Source organism: Oryzias latipes, chromosome 12, assembly GCF_002234675.1.
Source record: "Oryzias latipes chromosome 12, ASM223467v1".
Classification (NCBI taxonomy): Eukaryota; Metazoa; Chordata; class Actinopteri; order Beloniformes; family Adrianichthyidae; genus Oryzias; species Oryzias latipes.
Window position 1 is genome coordinate 23,335,113 of NC_019870.2, and position 17,930 is coordinate 23,353,042.

General features: G+C 37.7%; 1 protein-coding gene across 1 annotated transcript in view; it reads left to right on the plus strand.

Annotated features, from left to right (window-relative positions):
- Positions 1-490: 490 nt before the first annotated feature.
- The window catches only part of LOC101175668 (probable flavin-containing monoamine oxidase A), an 89,981-nt gene continuing 72,541 nt past the window's right edge, over positions 491-17,930 (plus strand). Inside the window, exons 1-8 of the mRNA XM_023960791.1 lie at positions 491-685; positions 775-962; positions 1,068-1,155; positions 2,249-2,429; positions 3,950-4,064; positions 4,706-4,863; positions 8,944-9,033; positions 13,711-13,795. Of these exons, the coding sequence (XP_023816559.1) occupies positions 845-962; positions 1,068-1,155; positions 2,249-2,429; positions 3,950-4,064; positions 4,706-4,863; positions 8,944-9,033; positions 13,711-13,795 (835 nt within the window). The 5' untranslated portion in view covers positions 491-685; positions 775-844. The remainder of the gene's footprint in view (positions 686-774; positions 963-1,067; positions 1,156-2,248; positions 2,430-3,949; positions 4,065-4,705; positions 4,864-8,943; positions 9,034-13,710; positions 13,796-17,930) is intronic.

Below are 17,930 nucleotides of genomic sequence, written 5' to 3' on the forward strand. Positions count from 1 at the left end.
GGATTTTACGTCATAACTACAAGCTTTTACGAATGACATTTTTTAATCTGCTCCAGATTCACCACAATTTGGCTGGAAGTGAGGAATCCAGCTCCAAGATAAAAAAAACAAAACAATTTTGTACAATTCCATGTCTAATTGCCACTTCACCAAATCTTTGAGTTAGATTCAAGATGTGGCATTTTTAACTGACATACAGGAGGGAAGATATTTTCTTTAAAAAAATTACTTTCCAACTGTTCATTAATTACAGTTTGGATCAACCTTTTTATAACTTTTTGTTCCACGTTAAGGTGAAAAAACACAGTTAAAAATATGTTTAATGTTTCAGCATTCTGTAAATCTTAACATTAATGTACACTGTTAACACTGCACCACCTGAAAAAAGCTCACTTGGCTTTGTTTGCAGCGTGTTACATAACTGGATTTGTGCTTTAGAGGGTTGGTGCTCACAGTTCCAAAGTCCACTCTTACAAACACTACTCAGGCTGCACAAGATGACCTCAGTGATAGCCGAGAAAGCGAAGAGACTGGATTTGTTGGGCTCGCTCTTCAGTCTGTTGCCTGGCGTGCTCCTGCTTGTGCTGCCTTTACTACAGTGGATTATTCTGACTTTCATCACAAGAGACACTGACGTCAAACAACAGGACTAACTGGAGATTTTATATTCTCAATCATTTTTCAGGTTTTACAGCTTTTTTATTCAAAAGGGAGAATTGTTTTTATATTGCTTCACTTTGTGCTGCAAACCAACTTTTGACAATCTGTATTCAGCAGAGCATCAGTTACAAGCAAACACCTGCTGAACAGAAACCGGACTGTCACCCGATAGATTTGGCGCACTATGACTGCAGACATTTGGGATGTTCTTATTGTAGGCGCTGGGCTTTCTGGGCTCAGTGCAGCTCATTTGCTCCTTAAGAAGAATCCTAAACTGAGAATCCTGATCCTGGAAGGAAAAGGTCGGTGAAAAGTTTAGAAGAAAAGCATACCATTTTCCTCTGAACTGAGAGCAGCTTTGCACACTTTTCCAATCTAAATGAGTCTCATATTGTTGTCTCTGGAAGATCGAGTTGGAGGTCGCACAGTTTCCTATGAAATACCTGCGGCGGATGGTGCTGATCGCTGGGACTTTGGAGGACAGTGGGTTGGCAGGTGACTGAGACACACTTCAGAAACATGAATATGGAGTTCTGACTCTGTCTGACTCTTGTCTGCAACAGATGTGCTTGTTCAGTGATCAATAAAACCCCAACAGCAAAGCCACATTGACACCTGCTGGCTGCATAGAGTTGTAACTGTACAAAAAATAATTTCTCAAAATACCAGAATTACAAAACAGAACATACATTTATAAAACTAAGCTTAAACTATTTGTGTGATTTATGTTTTGCTCTAAATTTATCTCTTTGCATGTGAGTACAATCATGGGTAAGAATTGTTTTTTTCACTTCTTTAATTTTTACATGATGCCAGAAACAGTCATTCAAGTAAGATTTAACCATTCCTTGCTAAATTTTCACCAGCTGTCCGTCTGTCCATCCATCCATTTATCCATCCATCCATCCAGCCAGCCAGCCAGCCAGCCAGCCAGCCAGCCATCTTCTTTGCCAACCCAAACTACTTTATTTTTCAATCGTTATGAAAATTTTTATTGTAGAAGCTCAAATTAAGTCCAGGACAAGCAAGGATGCGTCATTACTCGATTCTGGAAAGTTTTTTGGGGTTGTCCTTGTCTATGCAGGCTGGACATGGTGAAGAGAAACTAATATTTTCTAAGAGGATTTATTTTGTTTATAAATTTAGACTGAATTCTATGGGTCGCAAAGAAAGTTTGCTTTCGTAATTTGCTTTAAAGTTAGTGGTTGTGCTCAAATATGCCCTAAAAGATTATCTCTAATATCACTTATTATTCTTTACCTCATATTGCACTCAGAGAGAGAAAGTTGCAAACTTGGTGATTGAGGTTCTAACCTTCAGTTACTGCTCTAAAGGAAAAAGTTTATTTGAAAAACACATGATAATCATTGTTTAAAAGCATTTTTCTATATATCATGCCTGCATTTCACAGCTTTAAAAAGTAAAGTTAATTTCATTTCTCAAGGACCCTGCACTAAATTGATGCTTAACGCACCTAACGGGTCATAAGGGTGAAGTTTTTTTGTTTTATCTCTTTAGTTAATCCCTTTTAAAAGCTACATTACATTATTATCATGAAGTTAGAAAAATGCCTGTTTTTCTCTTGCAGAACACAAAGACATGTCTTGGAGCTCATTAAAGAACTGGGCTTAGAGGTCTACCCCCAGTTTAATGATGGTAAGAAGGTGCTTCATGTCGGCGGGGCGGCTTCCAAAGTCCGTGCATACAAAACCAGCATTCCTGCTCTGTCACCACTGGTGCTTCTGGACATGAGTCAGCTCCTGTGGAAGGTGAGACCACTGCCACAAACAAAATGCTGTTGCTTGTTTGTTACTGTCTACACCACTCTTTCTAGGTCTCTGAAGAAATTATAATAGAGATGTTTTGATGAACTGGTATAAATAATGTGGCCTTCTGAGCTGAACTATCAAGGAGGAAAAGACTAGGGTGTGACTCATCTTTTGGAACAATTTCCAATAATTCCATGTCTGATAAAAAATACAGACATGCAAAAATAACTTATTTGATTAAACATTATTATGGGTTAAAATGCAATCAGTGGTGGGAAAAAGATTTTGCAAATGCTAACACACACAACGATTTTATTTAAGGCTTGATCAAGATGAAGCAAAATTTGACAAAACGTTTAGAACACAAAATAAACCCCGACAATATAAAATAGATGCTATGCACAAACATACAGAGGCGGGTAATATATGAACATCAGCCTTTACAAGATGAAAAAAGACATACATGACTAAACAGGCTGAAATACTATAGCGCTTCAAGAATTAAAAGACCCATACAAAAATAAATTTTTAATTCAGCCACTTAATATTTTGTCTAATGTATGTTTTTTTTGCTCTCTAATCTCGAATCTTAATCTCAAAAAGTTCTAGGAAATTATGTAACCTCAGAAAATGAATAGCTCTGATATGCCCTCCATTAGACTGATAAGTTTCTGCCTCACAACTGAGAAAAATGTGCTTTAGTCATGAAATCTTGCCTCAGTTGTCATGCAATGATCAACACTTTTTCCTTGGCCAGGGGTGCAACCTAAATGCCAAAAGTGTAATTTGGTCCCGTTTCTTACCGACCGTGTCTTTGTACCAATTATGCTATTAATAAATTCACACTATTCATATATGAAATGTAAAAACACAAATCTACTGTAACGATAGTTTACAGATTTACAGAATTGAAAAGATGAATTTTCTATCATTATGATTTTGGTTCACCACCATCTTTTTTTCCTTTTTACTAGCCATTACAGACATGACGACATTGGTGTAGAATCTTTATCTATAAATATAAATGCAATTGTTTACCTAAAGAACTTTGCCTTTGAACACCAACTACCACTGTTGTACTGCAGAACAGAAGGATATTAGCTTTATGTGCACCAATGTGTGCACTGGACATCTCAGGTAAAGCAACTTAACTAAAACAAAAGAAACAAAACTATAAAAGCACTATTTATCAAATTTTTTGTTTTTTATTTCTTCAAAGACAAAGAACCACAATAGAGGATTAAAACAGACGCAATAGAGTGATAAAGTAGCTTCATGTGGCACTGGATCCTCAGGTTGCAGACTCCTGTCCTGTTTTTTTTTCTTGGAAACTCCTTTTAAATCTCAGTTTCAAGAGTTTATCGTCTTATTTTGAAGTGAAGCAGTGTGCCCAAACCCCTAGATTCTCATAAGTAAATGAAAAGATATACTGCCCCCAGTCTCTGTCTTCATCAACAGGAGACCTTGTTGGTTCTCAGTGATAAGTTGTCATGTGAGGGTTGTGTGTACTCTGCACTCAGATTGAAAGGCTGCGCAGAACAGTGTGTGTCCAGGATCCCTCTAAGACTCCCAACGCAGATGAACTTGACAGCATGACTCTCCACACGTACATCGAGCAAAATGCATGGACTGCAGGTCAGTGTCAGCCTCAGCCTGAGTTAGCCTCCGACTCTTCCTCAGCTGCTCTTTCTGTCTGAGGAGAACTGCCTGAACGACACTAGCCGACATCTCTGCTTTGAAATGACAAGACAGCATGCAGTCAAACACTGTGCCTGCTGCCCTACACTGTAATGTTTTTATAAATTAAATTTAAAAACATTTTGTGTTCCCTGACAGTAAACTAAGCGATTATGGGGTCTCATGCCGTGAAGCTCAAAGTGACAGCACTAACAAAGTCACCTCCAGAAATCATTAAGTCTTTGTTTGACCTGCCATTGAGCACTTATCCACCTGACGAACAGAGTTCTGTTGAAATGTTGTGACCCAGATGTGGAGAAGACTTTGACTTTGTTGGCTATGATCAGACATTTTGTGTGGAGTGAAAAGACTCTCCGGGGTTTATTGACTTCCCACTGAAAGAAGTTGACATTTGACAGGATGATTACAGATAATGATCATCCTCTCAGGTGGAACGGGGGCTCTTGTGGTGGGAGAGCAAACAGTTTTTTTTTCCTTGACAGCATGAGACAGCCGTAAAGACTACTGTCTGTGCTGGGAAATGTTTTGGACTGGTTTGTGTCTGAAAGCAAGCATGTGTCTCCTCCCCTATCTTGTAGAATTAAAAGAGCAAATTGGAGTGAGCAGCAGATCTGTCTTTGGCATGGAGCCAGCCCAGATGTCCTTCCTTTTCTTCCTCATGTATGCTGCAGCAGCTGGAGGACTACTGGCACTTCTGGAGAGCACTCCCGGTTGTGCTCAGGAGCTCAAAATAAAGGTACACCACTCCAATCATAATTCCCTTGGCTGCATATTGTTGACTCAAGTGTTATGTCAGAATGAAGGAGCCAGTCTCTCCTCACTTGAATTAAACTCAGTCCCTTAAGACATCCTGCTCATCTCCCATCATGTAAAAGAATGCATTTCTTTATCTGTACAGCATTGATTTGGATTATCTGATCACCCACGGTTTAGCCTCTGTATTGGATTTTCATCATGAAATCTGTTTCATTGATTGTGTTTTAACATCGACACACCTTTTACCACAGCAGTTGAATTGACTGAGAGTGAGAAAAGTTATTAAACAGAATTCATGAACTAGTCTATTCAAAGAGCATTAACAATGCCTTTTTTGTAAGAAGGCACTATTTTTTTTGCTGTTTTTTCTTTTCTATCTGCGTCAGAAAAGGCAAAGAAGAGACTGCTGTTAGCATGGCAACAGCAAAACTCCCGAAGGAGCTTTACTTTAACTGATCTGCTATTACCTTACAAAAAACGCCTTAATAAAACAAACTTGAAATCTTGTATTGTTTATTTACCCCTTGCATTGTCCCACACTAAAGAAGCAAAGTAAGAGTTTTAAATTCCATGCTGAAAAGAAGAACATTTTTATAACTTTTCTATTCAGGTTTAATTTCATGTCCTTTGCAAAAAAACACATACAGGAGATATGTTGTTTACAGTTCATTCTAAAATAATCTAATAATATAATATATATATATATTAAAAAAATATTTAAAAAACGCCCCTCTCACCCTCCGCGGGTGGTTTCTCCTCCAAGCTCGGGTCCTCTACCAGAGGCCTGGGAGCTTGAGGGTCCTGCAGTATCTTAGCTGTTCCTAGCACTGCACTATTCTGGACTGAGAGGTCTGAGGTCTTTCCAGGTATCCGTTGTAGTCACTCCTCCAGCTTGGGGGTTACTGCCCTGAGTGTTCCAAAAACCACAGGCACCACTGTCAACTTCACTTTCCATGCTTTCTCCAGTTCTTCTCTGAGTCCCTGGTATTTCTCAAGTTTCTCATGTTCCTTCTTCCTGATGTTCCCATCACATGGCACTGCCACATCCACCACAACGGCTTTCCTCTGTTCTTTATCCACCACTACAATGTCTGGTAGTGGTGTTTCGGAGGTGTTTCCCATTTTGACCTTGGGATTTCCAGTTCATATTCTGCACACATGCTCCTATATATTATTCCAGCCACTTGATTGTGGCGCTCCATGTATGCCTACCCTGCCAGCATCTTACACCCTGCAGTTATGTGGGTGTAAGATGTGTAAGAAATGGACTAGATGTGAGATATATATATAAATATACATACATATATATATAGTGTACACTGATCCTCAGGGTGGCTGTGGTTTTGTAACTTTGCTCAGTTGGTGCTAAGGGGCCCAAAGTGTGCCAAGAAATATATTCCACCCCATTACACCACCACCAGCCTGAACCATTGATAGCAAATTCCGCTTCAAGGTTGGATGTGTTGTGAATTCACATATGCTCTTTTGCAGGCCTCGGTTATAACCAGTGGTTGTTTGAGTTACTGTTGCCTTTTTATCAGCGGGAAACAGTGTGGCCATTCTCCTCTGACCTCTGGCATTAACAAGGCACACAGAACTGCCGCTATGTGGATATTTTCTCTTTTTCTGACCATTTTCCTGATGGTTGTGGGTAAAAAATTCCAGTAGATCAACAGTGTCTGAAATACAAAGACCCACCTGGCACCAACAACCATGTCAAGTTCAAAGTCACTTAAATCACCTTTCTTCCCCATTCAGATGGTCGGTTTGAACTGCAGCAGATCATCTTGACCATGTCTACCCGCCTAAATGAACTGAGTTGCTGCCATGTGATAGGCTAATTAGAAATCTTCATTAACGAGCAGTTGAACAGGTGTGCCTATTAAAGTGGCCAGTGAGCCATGGGCTTTTCAATCGTTTCTGCTTCTTAAAGCTACTAAAGTCCTGGATGAATTTATTTAAAGTAAATAATAACAAGGCAAATATGTGTTTATTTGTTTGTGGAAGCAGAAAAAGACAATCAAGCACCAATAAGGAGCTGTAAGCTCCAAAGGAATGAAGACAAAGAGTTAACTCATGTTTATCAACTTTCATCTCAATTCCAGTGACTGAATCTGCTATTTCCCCATCTCAGTCAAAGCTTCCTGTCCCAACAAAATGTAGGTTTTCCTATTGACTGTTTTTTTCTCCTGGGCTGCACATTGGTATTGAGATTTGCACTGTTGTTTCACACCAAGAAAGCCTTAACTGAGTTATTTGTGTGGAGTTTGTATATTTTCCCCACGCAAGCCCCCAAACACTTATTTCACAATTTGATAGGTGATTCTAAATTGTCTAAAGTGTGTCTGTGGCCTTGGTATGGACAAGAAAACTGTCCATGCCTTTGCCCTAAAGTAGCTGGAATTGGCTACTGGAACCCCTGTGACCCTGTTCAGGGCTAAGTGAAAGAAGAAGATGGATGGATTTTTATTATCTCCTGTAAGCTGGACTGTTATACCATTTTTTCAGCTTTTCCAAAAACAGTATTTAAAAAGTTGCAACTCATGCAGATCATACACTTAAAAGCTAAATTTTTTGAATGGTATAGGCCTTTTAAAGTTCTGCTGGTGTCTGTTTTTCAGACTAAGATTTATAAGAGGCATTCAGCTTGTAGAACCCGAGGTTAGAAGTAATTAGATTGAAGCTCATTTTAGCTGCTCTGCAGGGAAATGACGCAACCAGGTCCTTTCTGAGCTCAAATGTACTCCAACTCTGTCTATCAAAACAACCATCCAAACCGCTGAATCCCTTTTGGGGTCTAACAATTTTTTTTCACTGTCTTTTATTGCTTGAAATATAAAGCTTTTGGTATCCTTACAAAGGGCTGTATTTCACACAGAAACCTTTCTCCACTCCAAATCTGTTTTTGAAAGAAGTTATAATATTCAATAATTTTTTCCCCTTGATTGCAGAGCCTCATATAATTTTACTTTAGCTTTTTCTTGTTTTTTTTTTTACAGTTTTTCTCAGTCGCTTTAGTACAATTCTCAGATCAGAATTGAAGTTTGCAAATACGTGTGTGCATTTCTCAAAACAATTTGAACAAACAGCAAAACACTATTGATTTCTGGCAAAAGCCTGTAACTTGCTCAAAATCTTTAGTTCATCTCTCAAAACTAAGTCTTTATGTCATTGAACATGTCAGTGCCATCAGAATGTCAAGTCCTTGTGTCATTGTCTACGAACAAGACAGTCAAATTATTTAGTCATGCTGTCAATATAACTGTGTACTTTAGCGGGAGGTTCTGATGTAAACTATGGCTAAAGTTCTGATGACAATTATTGTAAAATGTAAGTTACACCTTTTTTGTTTGATTGCAAGAGACTGGACAAGATTCACATTTACACTTTTATTGTTCATATTGTAATTTGTTGATAGACCATGTCATACCAACATAGAAAAAACCCACTGCAAACAGTAAAACAAAGGGGAAAAAAAGATAGGACAATATTCTGTACAACAGCACAGGCAGTGCAGTAGGAATTGGTGTGGTCTTCCTACACCTCTTGTCTTTCCTGTTTGTTACAGTAAGCTACAAATTCTCATCCACATCACAGCGAATATCCTGTCTTGTAATGCAGCGAAATATGTTTGTCACATTATGACAACTTGGTCAACCATTTTGCAGTTAATGACTTATACGATGAACTAATGACTAGGTGTTTTGAGGAGTAAGACTATTGCACAGTGAACTATATACCGGTAATACATTTTGATCAACATGACATAAACAATTGATAATGTAGCAAATAGCAGAGAATTGTACATAATCATTTGCATGGATGTACCAAAGCAATTGCAACTTGTTCAAAGAAGTGAGAAACTGCTTATATGATGTGCACAAGTGACATCATGATGTGAAGATTGAACAAATAGTTTTGGGAATTTCATTCTGATCTGAGAATTGTACTAAAGCGACTGAGAAAAACTGTAAGGATGCCTCTCCCTTATTTGTTTTTGGCATCCCAAGATTGCATCAGCATACCAGATAACTTTTAGCCCATATCTGTCTCTCCACAGGGAGGCAGCCAGCAGCTTTCAGAGTGTCTGGCAGAACGTGTTGGGTGGAAGAATGTCCGGCTGGGCTCTGCTGTGACGGCCATATGGCAGGTAGATACAGTAATGTCTCACTCAGGGACTGATGAGGCGTGACTCTGAGATAACAGCTTCCTCACTGGAGAAACAGGCCGACTCCTGTGAAAGCACTGTCTGTTCCGCCTCAGTGTCCCCTTTATCTTCGGTTCACAGACCAAGAGACTCCTTTCTATGCTGAAAATTCATAATCAGGATTATATCAATTTCTTCTTCCCTTAGGCCAATAAAATTTTTAATGATCACTATATATACAAATACATTCTATATGATTATTTTGATAAATAGTTTTTGGCTCATGATTTAATTTTATTTTTTATTCTAAAACTATCAAATTCACCGTTTAAATTTATTCAAAATTAACTTATGATAGTGCTTTAAATCTTTAGGGGGGCCGATTTAGCTCGTGCTGGTGAAACCAGCATTCAAATCCAGGCTGCTCCCTGTTCCCTTCTCTGCTTCTGTGCCGGTCCCAAGCCCGGTTGGATTGAGAGGGTTGCATCAGGAAGGGCATCCGGCGTAAAAACATTGCCAAGTTAACTATGCAACTCATCCTCGAGGGAGGGTTGTTTCGCTGTGGCGACCCCTGAAGGGAGAAGCCGAAAGTGAAAAAAGTGCTTTAAATCTTTAAAAAACATTATTATGATTAAATATGATTTAAAATATTTTAGAAAATTCTTAATTTGTTCAACTTATTTCAAAGTTTTAGCAACACATTTTGGAATAAAAGCATTTGCTGAATAGAAAAAAAAGAATCCTTTTCAATATTTTCAATTCAATCATAATAAAATGTATGAACTAAAATTATATCAATAACAAATTAACAACAGCAAAACGTGAACATGTATTATTTATTTGATTAACTGCCTCCAGCAGTTTGCATGCATGAATTTAAGCACAGCTGCATTCCGATTCATGCATAACTTAGTTAGATTAAAGTTTGTCTCAATATATCTGAATCATGTCTTTTTCAGTTGGGTTGTCAAGCTACGTTCACACTGAACGTGATTCGTGCGTCAGGGGCGTCCAGTATCAATGTTTAGTCGATGTACAGACGTGATCAGAGGTCCTGCGTTGTGATTGGAGCATCAGGTGTGGTGGCAGCGCATTTTGAGTGTCATGTCGTAGGTGTTGCAACATGTCCAGAGTTCAAATATTTAATCTTTGGTAAAGAATTTACAACGTGTCAACCAATCAGGGTTCAGCTTTAGCCCATGACATGCCGAGGACATGATCAGTGGGTGGAGTCAAAAACCAACATGAGGGAGGGTCGGATTACTTTTCTCCAGACCTTTATGACATTTTTATCAGAAACCTGTGAGTCTGCTTTTTGAGTGTTTCTATTTCTCTTACCTGTTAGGGGCTCAAAACATTTACTGTTAAACATGCATCTCTAACTAAAATTAATCACTGTTTCATTGGATTGAATTCCAGTTAGTTTTTCCTTTGTTTACCTTCAAGTTAAGTAAACTTGAAGTTCTCATGTCACTCCAAATGTTCAAGAGGCTGGGTACGTCTTTGACATTTACACAGTCTGTCTAAGTGCTAACACATGCTGGTAGACACAAAAACATTCACACTGACATTCACAGCTACAGGCAATTTACAGCTCACCTCAGCTGGGGAGCAGCACAGGCTAAAACCCCGAAAAGATGTCCCAGATGGTGGGGTTGCATTCACAGGACACAGTCTGAACTGCTGCCTGTTAAAGGAGATGGAGCCGTTTTTAATTTAATGCTTCTTTAGAAGTTCAATCAGGACTTTTTTTAGGATATTTTTTAGATTTTTGTCCATCCTGTTCGGCAATAATCTGCAAAAAGTCTTCTTCTATCACAGTGTTTTTCAACCTTTTTGGAGCCACGGCACACTTTAACCTTGACAAAAATCCCGCGGCACACCAGCACCCCCCCCCCCCCCCCCCAAAAAAAGCAGAAACTCATAGTCTGTTTTGATCTACAGCCCCCCCCCCCCCCCCGCCAATCTAACGTGCATTTTTGTGATAATTGTGGCAGAAAAAGCAGGAAGTTGCAGATGTTTTTTCTAAAAGATGTAATAAAAGTTAAGTTACATACAAACTGTATATTCGTTGTGGTTTCAATCCGTATAACAAGAACGACTCATTGTACGCTAAGCCGCTGTCCCTTTAAGCCAATGCATCATGGGAGATGTAGTGTGAATACGGCGAGAAAACGGCAGAAACACTTGCGTCTCTGAGTTTCATGGTTTTGTTCACTTGTTCCACGGTCTGATACCGGATTCTGTGGAAAGCTACACCGCTAAAGACGAGCTTTAGCTGGTGTTTTTGTTGGAAATGAGTGAGTTATGAGCTAAATTGGAACAAGGAAGTTTAGACTTTAAACACTTCTGATTGGTCAGACTGATGACATGTGATTAAGCCTTCAAGAATGATTGGTGGAGTCGTGGAGACAGTAAAAGCTGCGGGACTTTTCAGAAAACAGTTATAGCTGCAGGTAAATCGCGGTGCCGTCATTCTTATCAAAATGTCTTTAATAGAATCAGTTAAACACAAAGAAATAAGTATTTTATGATCTTTCATATTCCTAACTACTCAGTGTTTTATCAGGACCTGTTTGGATGAACAAAGAGCTGATTTCCTGGAGATGGTTAATGTTTTTAGATCAGTTAATGAGGGCAATTTTCCACGGCACACTTGACCATCTCCCACGGCACACTAGTGTGCCGCGGCACACTGGTTGAAAAACACTGATCTATCAGACTAACAGTTGATCTCATTGCACTGAGAAGTTTCTATTAAAGCTTTTCCTGGGAAGTCCATTTTCTCAGAAAAAATTGAACATTGTCATGTCTGTTAGTGGAAGACCTGATTCATCTTTTATTATGGGCAATAACACTGATAGGGGTAGAAGGGTAAGTAAATGCACTCATTATGCACATTTATTGAACAAAATTTCGTAGGAAAACTGTAATGAATGTTTCATAAACTCTGCTTTACTGACATTTGATCATTAGGGTGCATTGGGCTGCATGCATTATTTTACATGGATACCATTTATGTCTATGGGTAAGCAGCAGGAAATCAACGGGACTTTCCCCCCACATTTGCTCCATCTGATCATCTGAGCAGACTACTAAACCAGTTTCATTTGTGTGCTAGAAACCCTGCAGAACCTTTGGATGATTAATGAGTTCAGAGTATGCACTAGCGAGCAACTCACATTTAAATGAGTGAAGCATAATTTTTTAATCCATTATGTAACACAGGGTAATGCAGGGGCTGACACGTCGGCTGTCAGATTCAGACTATACATTATTGGAGTACAGGTCAGAAAATGTGTATTAGACAAGACAGTCTGTCACATTTAAGGATTTGCACTGGAAGAAACTGATGAAACTTATTTTTGAACACAAAGACACATGTGTAACACAGGGATGGGCCTTGGTTTTCCCAAACACAACTAAGGGAAATAGCAGATAACCCCTCTGAAGAAAAAATTCCAATTAAACATTACCATAGATGGTAACACTTCCTAATACTCCTGCTTTTCAAAAATGGTCCAAATAAGCGCATGTGACTGCACACGATGCACACTCCTGTTTGATGTACAACACATTTAGACAAAACAAGATCTTTAAGAAGCAAAGCTACTGTAGATTCTGTGCTGTGAGCAGCAAATGAACTATGATTGACTCTGACGTGTGTCAGTGGGTCTTCAGACCAAAAATAGAGACTGGGATATCTTTGCATTTAAATTATTAATGAGAATTAGTAGGAGAACTGATGAGAAGTGTGTGAGAACATGGGTACTATTTTTATAATCAGAGAGGTAAAGTGCTAACAACACTACTAGATATGATTTTTTTTAGTTTATATGTCTCAAAATGATTGTCAACATCAAACACAAAGGTAATTGATTTGAACTCAAAGTCAAAGTCAACTTTATTGTCGATTCTTCACATGTGCATCACATACAATGAATCGAAAGATCACAAAGACAATAAAAAAGCAAAGCAAATAAAAAAAAAAAATTACATTGTAGAAATCAAAACAAAATTCCAAAAAAACAAAACAAAACTGAGCATGCATTAGTCTCCATGATCCCCTGGGTGTACTCTGCTCTTTGCCTGATGACAGCCAGTTCCAAGGCCGAAATGGTTTTGTATGGTTAGAAGTACTTTTTGCACAACAGGCAACATTCAAATTGATATAGATTTGTATTCTGACGGAAGCAACTGGTAAGAATATCGAATTCCAATACAATAGTAATGAAACAACAAAATAAAAGTACCGGTAATGGAGTCAAACTCTACTTGACTTCAGTTTATAATCATTATATTTAATAAATCGAAAGTGACCTATATGTGTATTTGCAAAGCTCTCTATTTATGCTTATAAGTAATTATATTGCTAAGAGGATTGCATCTTCTTCTAACATTTTGTCCATTTATCTTTGTTTCTTAATCAATGTCTTACTTTATTTCTAAAATGAGTTTGATTTATCTGTGTGGTATCTTGTATTGTCTAAAAATAATGCTTAAAATCAACCAATAATTCAAATCAAATCCAACAAATAGAGCACAATTTGAAAAGGTTTTCCAGATAAGTCATTAGGTTTCTTTCACACTGTTCTTAACAACAAGAAAATATGATTTCAGTGAGAAAACAGAGCAACCTGCTAAAAACGTCCTTTTTAAATTTTTTAAATGTTTGAACAGGATGCAGAATGGGCCAAAGTGATGACATCCAGCGACACCTTCCTGTGCAAGGCCGTGATCATCACTTGCCCCCCTCATTTGGCAGGTCAGTGTGCTTCTGCCACTTCTGTTGAGTTGCTGAATGAAATTCTCAGTGATGCAGAAGTCTGCTAAATGTGGCAAACTGGTCATCCAAGCAGATAAACTGATGAATTTTCTGAATCTTTTTTTGGCTTTGGGGTGTGGGAGTCACTTTGACTTAAGTATGTCCTGCCTGACTTCAGACTCCTGCCTCATGAGTTGCTTGGATTAGATTTTTGAACCAGCGCAGGAGTCAAGGCCAAAACTTTAACTTGGGGCTAATGTGACATTTGTTATGGTTGGCTGTGGGAAGCTGTAAGCGGTAAACGCGTCACTACCAACTTCTCTGAGAGTAAAGTATGGATCCCTGTGGGCTTGTAATTTCTTGGGCTAGTGCCTGAAAGCTTTAACTGTACCAGTTAACATCACAGTGATACGGCACATGATGCAGAAAAATAAAACTTTGAAGGCATCAACAGAATAAATTTTGTTAAAAAAATAGCTTACATCTGATTATTGCCTTGCAAGCAAACTGACATCATGATTTGATATTTCCCTTGAGCTATGTATACTTTAATTGAGTTTTTTTTTCTAAAGCCTGCTCTCTGGTTTCTAATTAACTTCAAGCCAAAACTTTGCTGACTTTGATTTTGATGGGGATTTCATTTTTCCCTTTCGGCATTTGTGTAGTCAAGGCTTATTTCTCTGGTCTAATATTTGCGTTTTCATCTTTCCTCCATAATATCCCCATGACTCAGCATGTTTCTGCCTAAGACAGCCGCCAGGAGGTTTGGTGGAGGTTTGGGATGCATCATGCTGAAAGGTGCAATGATTTATAAGTAGATTGTCTAAAATCATACCTCCGATATCAAATGCCCAGTGAAATACTGACATTGTGAGCTTCATTCCATCTTTGCTCTCCCGCCCTTTTTTAATATTAAAATTACAACCAATCCTGCACCCTGTAGACAAACAAAACACCTGATGCTGTAAACACACCTTAATTCACGCAAAAGCTCTTTTGAAATGTTTTTACAGAATTGGCTCATCTTTAATGGTTTTGCTGGATTGACTGACAGACTCTCCTCAGGAGGAGAAAAGTGAAAATACTGATTGGATAAATGAGATAATAATCACCCCTGGCTGTTTTCTGCCTGTTTCTGCATAATAACTGGTTGTTCTTTTTTATTATGGTAAATTCAGAACAAAATTACTATTAAACCTAGCAAATAAACGACATTTGAACCAAAACATGTGCAGTTTCCTAGTAATGTTTTTAGGTTACAGATGAAGTTTCCTGCTTGAGATCAATAAATTTACATTAAATTCTCACATCGTTTTAAGTGAAAGAACTTACTACAGTCACAGTTTCTTATTGACTAAGACTTTCCTTCATCAGTGTATAAGATGAGATAAGATTAGATAAAACTTTATACATCCCACAATGGGGAAATTCTTTTATCTCCAGCAGCAAAAAAAGACATATAGAAGTACAAACAGCAAACACAAAATAACTAATTAAAGTATTTTTGTATGTATGTATGTATGTATGTATGTATGTATGTATGTATGTATGTATGTATGTATGTATGTATGTATGTATGTATGTATGTATGTATGTATGTATGTATGTATGTATGCATGTATGTATGCATGTCTATCTGTCTGTCTGTCTGTCTGTCTGTATGTATGTATGTGTGAGTACACATACTCATGTAGACATGAATACACATAAACTGACAAAAACTACCAATTTATTTTTCAGAATTTTTTTGGAAGATGAGAAGACACAAGTTAAATTATGTTAAAATGATTCTTAAAGTTTCTTACTATTATAACAAATTATTTAGAATTTTGGACTAAATTTGATTTCCCGACATGTTGAAAGTCCTACTCTGATCTTTTTTTTTATCTATATTCAAAGAGTTCACAGTGGTCTTTTAATTATGATTAAACTGTTTTCAGCTAAAATAAAAAAAAACTGTGTTGTTTTCTAGAACAGTGGTCTCCAACCTTCTTTGGGCCATGGACCGGTTTAATGTCAAACAATACTTTCACAGAGCGGTTCACACGGGGCTGAAACTTGCATTTAGTATTTTTAAACTTCCGGTTTCAGATAAACATATTTACCAAATTAAAATAGTACTACAGAAATTTAGTCTGAATCTGAAAACATTTGTAGATTTTTTCTTTTTTTTTTACAGATGACAAAGATTTAATGAAACATAGTTGTAAGAAAATCTTTCTGATTTGTAAAAAAAACTTAGTAAAAGAAACATTACAGTTCATGTTTTCATGGAGTAACATTAGAACAATGAGAACTGAACCCAGTCCTAGGTCATCTTTTAGAGCAAAAACATTTTTATTTATTTATTTATTTACATAATTCCTGATTCATTGTGTATTTTTTAACACAGAAGAAAATTTTCTTTGCTCAAGTTTCTTAATAGCTGCCTGACTTATTCTTCCTTGCTGTAGGAAAATTCATAAATGTCCTTTTCACAAGTTTCCACAAATCAGCAACTTCATTCTTCGTAAAACGGTTATGGTTGGTTTAAACTTAGACTTTGTGATGAAGATGAAGACGTCTAAATGGATGCTAGCAACCGGACGGTAACTTCAAGCCGTTTATAAATGACATAAATTTATAAATTAATAAAATGACAACTGTCGTAAGACTGATATTTTATTAATATAATAAACACAAAATTCATCTTCATTATCTGCAAGTGAGATACATTAAAGTCATTTTCTACTGCATATAAATGCAAAGCGGCTTCTGTACGTCTGAACAACTATCTCAATAAGTCTGTATTTTGAGGAAGACTTCTGGTTTTGTCTGTAAATAACAGCTTAATTTTTCTTTAAAATTGAAGTTTTTTTTTTTGCCTTCCTCACTGGATCTTTTATATCCCAAAAACTTTCCAAACACATTTTTTTGTTTGTTTTTGATTAGCTTTTTAGCTTTGGGCTAATAACTTAGCTGTCTGAGTAGCTGCTTAAAATCACCTGACACGTCAAGACAGACGGATGTGATGAACAGAATCCAATAGTTTTCCAAAATAAAACTTTCTAAATAAAATGGCAATAATCTTAGTTGATGAATTTTTTTTCTTCCTGCGGCCCCGTACCATGTGACCCATGGACCTGCATCTGTCAGCAGCCTGAGATTTGGGGACCACTGTTCTAGAACATAGTTTCTGCAGAGCGACAGGGGTTCTTCAGAATTTAATTTTCAATTTGTGGGAGGGACCGTTGGCGTGGTGTAAGCCCACCCCCACTCCCCATCATCCACTTGTTTACAGGCTCTCCTTCAAGAAAACAACCCCAACCGAACATTAGCGGTGCAACAAACTCATGAGCATATCGGAGCTCTCCAGCCATACAGTTCTGAACCAAATGCCAGCTCAGACAAGAAAAAACAAAGACGTACATCAGGGGTGTCAAACTCCAGGCCTCGAGGGCTGGCCTTCTGCTGGTTTTCCAGAAATCCTGTCTTATCTCCTGCTGATTACTTGGATCAGGTGTGTGTGGTCAATGAGGAGCTTCAATGACAGGTTGGTTGGAAAACATGTTGGACATCAGAAACGAGCAGAGCAGGGAGCTTATGGCCTGCTGCTGTAGCTTACATCACAGCAACAAGGTTTTAACAACAGAATTTTCTGCTCCCGATTTACAACAATTTAAAAAAAGACACACTCAGAAATGAAATATAGAGCTTAATTTTTTTAATCTAAGTCCTCCATCATCAGAAAAATTCCACCAGGACATGTAAAAAACACCCAAAACATGATTTTCATCAGAGTGGATCTATTTTATAAAAGCCCACCAAAGTAAGGTCAGGTTTTTCCACTATTCAGCTTCCGATCTATGCTACTCTCAAGTCTGGGTTTTGTACTTCTCATTGTGAGCTTTAAATAAGGCCACATACTGGGTTGCATTTTGTTTGTGAGTGCCTTTAATTTGACAGAATGATAGATTTAATCTAAAGTGGGGTGAAACCTCAGCGTGTGAGCTAAATGAGTAATCAGAGCAGATGGATGGATGCATTTCTTTTTTTTATTATTTAGTAAAACACAAAATGTCAAATCGCTCCAAACACATATAAATGTATGTATTTTTACACTTCACTATTTTTATGTCTAACAAGGGATTTCAAC